The sequence below is a fragment of the Photinus pyralis genome, unplaced genomic scaffold (genome assembly GCF_008802855.1).
Source record: "Photinus pyralis isolate 1611_PpyrPB1 unplaced genomic scaffold, Ppyr1.3 Ppyr1.4_LG4, whole genome shotgun sequence".
Lineage (NCBI taxonomy): Eukaryota > Metazoa > Arthropoda > Insecta > Coleoptera > Lampyridae > Photinus > Photinus pyralis.
The window spans coordinates 39816753-39820579 of record NW_022170511.1 but is presented as its reverse complement, the minus strand read 5'-3'; the positions used below and the strand labels follow the sequence as shown (position 1 = coordinate 39820579).

At 34.8% G+C, this 3827-nt stretch overlaps 1 protein-coding gene across 1 annotated transcript in view; it reads right to left on the bottom strand.

Moving 5' to 3' along the window:
• Positions 1-3564: 3564 nt before the first annotated feature.
• The window catches only part of LOC116169132 (lachesin-like), a 137184-nt gene continuing 136921 nt past the window's right edge, over positions 3565-3827 (bottom strand). Inside the window, exon 8 of the mRNA XM_031485159.1 lies at positions 3565-3624. Within this exon, the coding sequence (XP_031341019.1) occupies positions 3565-3624 (60 nt within the window). The remainder of the gene's footprint in view (positions 3625-3827) is intronic.

The window sequence follows — 3827 nt, the reverse complement described above, 5'->3', positions numbered from 1 at the left end:
TTTGAACATTGCCTATATCATTGTTTGGCCAATTAGGCAATATTTTGAACACTTACTGAAATAAAAAGGGATTTTCGTTTGTTTCTGTTTTCTATCTGAGCAAATTAAGATGATCAAAGATGTTTCCAATTTACTCGAAGACGAATCGACCGATTTTAAAAAATTAAACGTCAAAATAACAGACTTCCAAAGACCTTTCAAACAAGCTATTACTCGATAGGTACCACTTGTCATTTAAAACTTTTCTGAGGGGTGTCCCACTTGATAAATCTTTTGACGTGTCTCGGCGTTTTTCCTTTAATCAGGGGTTTTCGATAAATCCGTGGTGGGAAGTTTTCAAATGAACACCCTGTATAATGGGCAATGCCAAAACTTGGGTCACACCTTTTATATTACTTCTACTTCTACAGTTCTACTTCTATGTTATAAGCGTTGAGTTGTTTAAACGAGACGGTTATGCTTTTTCCCAATCGCCTGCTTTTTTCACGATGAAATTTTGCAGATGGATTCTTTATCAAATTTTTAGAATTGGCCATATCATCACAAAAATGAGCACTTCCCTTTTGACATTTCGGTTAATTATGCACTGAATTGCAAGAATTTCAAAATAACAGTACATAAAATGCATGCGCAAAAAATCGCGTTGCTCATGCACAAACCGCAACTTTCTTATTTATGGAGCAATTTGAACGAAATTTTGATGATAGGTCCCTCTAATAAAGCAAATAAAATGCGTGAGCGTTACCCATTCAAATACTAACCGGGAGCAACGTTGCTTGACTTTAAACAATAAATGAATCAATTATTAGTAATAATAATAATAAGCATTAAACACAAAAGTTGACTTTGAGCTAGGAAGCTGTTCTTCTGTCAAGAATTTGGCACCTGGTTTTAGAGAATATTCTGTCCCGCGCCTATATGTCCTCTCGCCCTTATGTTCTCGCGTCCTTATGTCCCGCGCCCATTCGTCCCGCGCAATAGCCATGACTTTTGTTGTTTTACAAATTGTTACTAATAACAGAAATGATAAATTTGCGGGTAGACCAAAAGCTTAATATAACACCCGAACGTTAGTAAGGGAGGTGTTGCATTGCAAAAATGACCCCTCACTTTTTTACAGAAATTCAGGTTTTGCAACACCAGTAATCCGAATCAAACAAAATCTCGTCGATGATGCCGGTCTGTCTGTCGGTCCGTCTGTACTCCCATTTTCGGCTAAACGGCTGAACCGATTGAGCCGAAAGCGCATTTGCAGCCCGCAGGTGGGCGGATGGTATCTGTGCTAGCCACAGTAATTTTTTTTACTTATGGACGAATTTTTTGCAATTTTAAGAGAAGGTACTTCTTGAAAGACATAAGGAAATTATTACGCATGACGCAATTCTTATGAAATTTTATAGAAAGATGCTTCCTATAAAAGCAAATTGAAAAAAGCGTATCAAAATAGATCGCGCATGCGCAGACATAGGTACTTGTTTGTGAACCACTTTTTCTGAAATTTTAACTGAATCTGTTTCAGGTGCATTTTCACTAAAACTGCTAAAATTATAGGCAATAAATACGCAAACCATAGATCTCATAGATGAATGAAACAGCATTCCCTACTATTTTATTTTATTTATTTTTTATTTTTTTATTTTTTATTTTTTTTTATTTATTTATATTTTTTTTTGGTTTGATTTACCACAACTCCTTTGTGAGTACTTCATTCTGATACCCCGTTCTGAATATATAAGCTGTTCAAGTGGTGACCCCGCCGTCATTTCAGAGTAAAATAGTTTGTTTTGCGTAATTATTGCCTATATTAAATAATGTTTTTAAATTATGTTCTTAAAAACCTCCTAAAATTTAGTTTTTGCCATAGAAATAGAGCATACATACGATATTAAGAAATTTACTTATATGTAGATTAATTGGTTAGGGCTTTATTGGTCGTAGTAATAGTAAGAAGTTTATATTAAGAACTCGAACTTTTGACCGTCGCACTGTAATGCAAAATTCTGAAAAAAGTCTAAATTGTTTTAAAAGATTGAGGTAATTGTGCGTTTTAATGCCAGTACCGTGCATGTACCCTAAATCGAATGTTTTACAAATAAAACGATATTTTGCACACTATTAATAATTTGAATTTTTTTAAACTATATTCAAATCGTGTTATTATATACGTACGAGGGTATGGCTATAGCATGTGTAAAACCATATTTTAAACCTGATGTTAATTTTGCTTTTATTTAAAGTGTATATGTAAGTATGAAATTTTATTTAATTGCTTCCATAAATAAGAAAGTTGGCACTGCACATCCTACACAAAACCAAATTTGGAAAATGGCGCTACATTTGCTTTTATTCCAAGTGGTTATGTATCAAATTTCATTTGAATGCCTCCAAAAAATAAGAAAGTTGACACTCTGCATGCGCAAAACGAAATTTTGAAACTTGCTTTAAATATGGTTTTATTCCATAAAATAAAATAAACAAGAAAGTTTTCGGTCTGTAAATGGTCGAGATGCGCAAAGGGCACTGTGAATGCTGATCGATTAGGCTCAACTTTTGGAATTGTGTTTTATATGGCTAAAGCTATGCGCATATTGAATTTCATGCAATTCGGTTCATAACGAACGGATATGCCAAAAGGGCCTAATTTATTTTTTGGTCTACATTGCCAATTCACGAACTTCGATCTACAAATTTTATAAGGAATCCACCTGCAAAATTTCATCGCAATCGGTCCATTCGTTTATGAGTTATGGTGCTAACGGGCGGACGGACGGACGGACAGACACCGCAAAATTATAAACTCGTTAGGAGCTCGTTAATAAGTGAGGTACTTCTCGTATTATTCTTTTTCGTTAGGATCTTACAAGCTGTAGTTAGAAAACCCTTGAATAATTCCTATTGAAATGGTGTTGGGTAAACCACACAGCCTACTTTACGTTCTAAGACGGAAAGTAGGTATATATTTTAACACCGTCATTACTATCAACAAGAAAATATTTGCACTTTCTCGCATTATTTGTATGTATTTCTTTAAAAGAATTCGGGAACTAGCAAACACTGAAACTAATTACTTTAGTTGTATAGTACACACAAGATAGTATGATGTGATTAGAGAATGACCTCGTAAATCTTAAAGGTCCTGGGCGGGTTCAGAACAAGTGCTACCCAGATAACCTTCATGCTCTATAGTTACTCATTCTTATGCAGACATTTTCGGATATGTCACAAATTCGGGTTCATGTTTTATTAAGATTTATTGCTTCATTTGTATTGCAGTGACTCAGCAAAATACGTGATCATGATAGTCAAGCAGTAGGTAGCTGTCTAAATTATGGTGATTGATGTCAAACAAAATATTGGCGTCTAAAAAAATTAAGGTATCATGTCGAATTGTCGCACGTCTTCTGATCGATGAAAACAAACTGTTCAAACAGTGAGTTAATGTCAATAATAACAAATTAGGCAAAAAGTGAAACTTAGAAATGCTATATTAAAAGCAGTGAATGGAGTTTGCAGTAGGTATTAGCATGGACATGAACTATAGGCCTCTTCTGCGCCAGGAAGTCATTACAGTCCTTGTTCGTGCATGACAAAGTGCCATTCATCATAAAATGTCACTGTTGTCATCTATACACATTTGAGGATTAATATTTCAAGTAAAATGGGTTACATATAAATCTTCGACCATACAATCCTGGACAGCTGTTCTGTGGAAGATTTCATCTAAGGAACGACAAGACACATTGTACAGGATCTTTCTGCTTTGGTCACTTTTGGGCAGTTTCGTTGAAGCACAGCAAAATACTTAGAAGGACAACAATACGTTAATC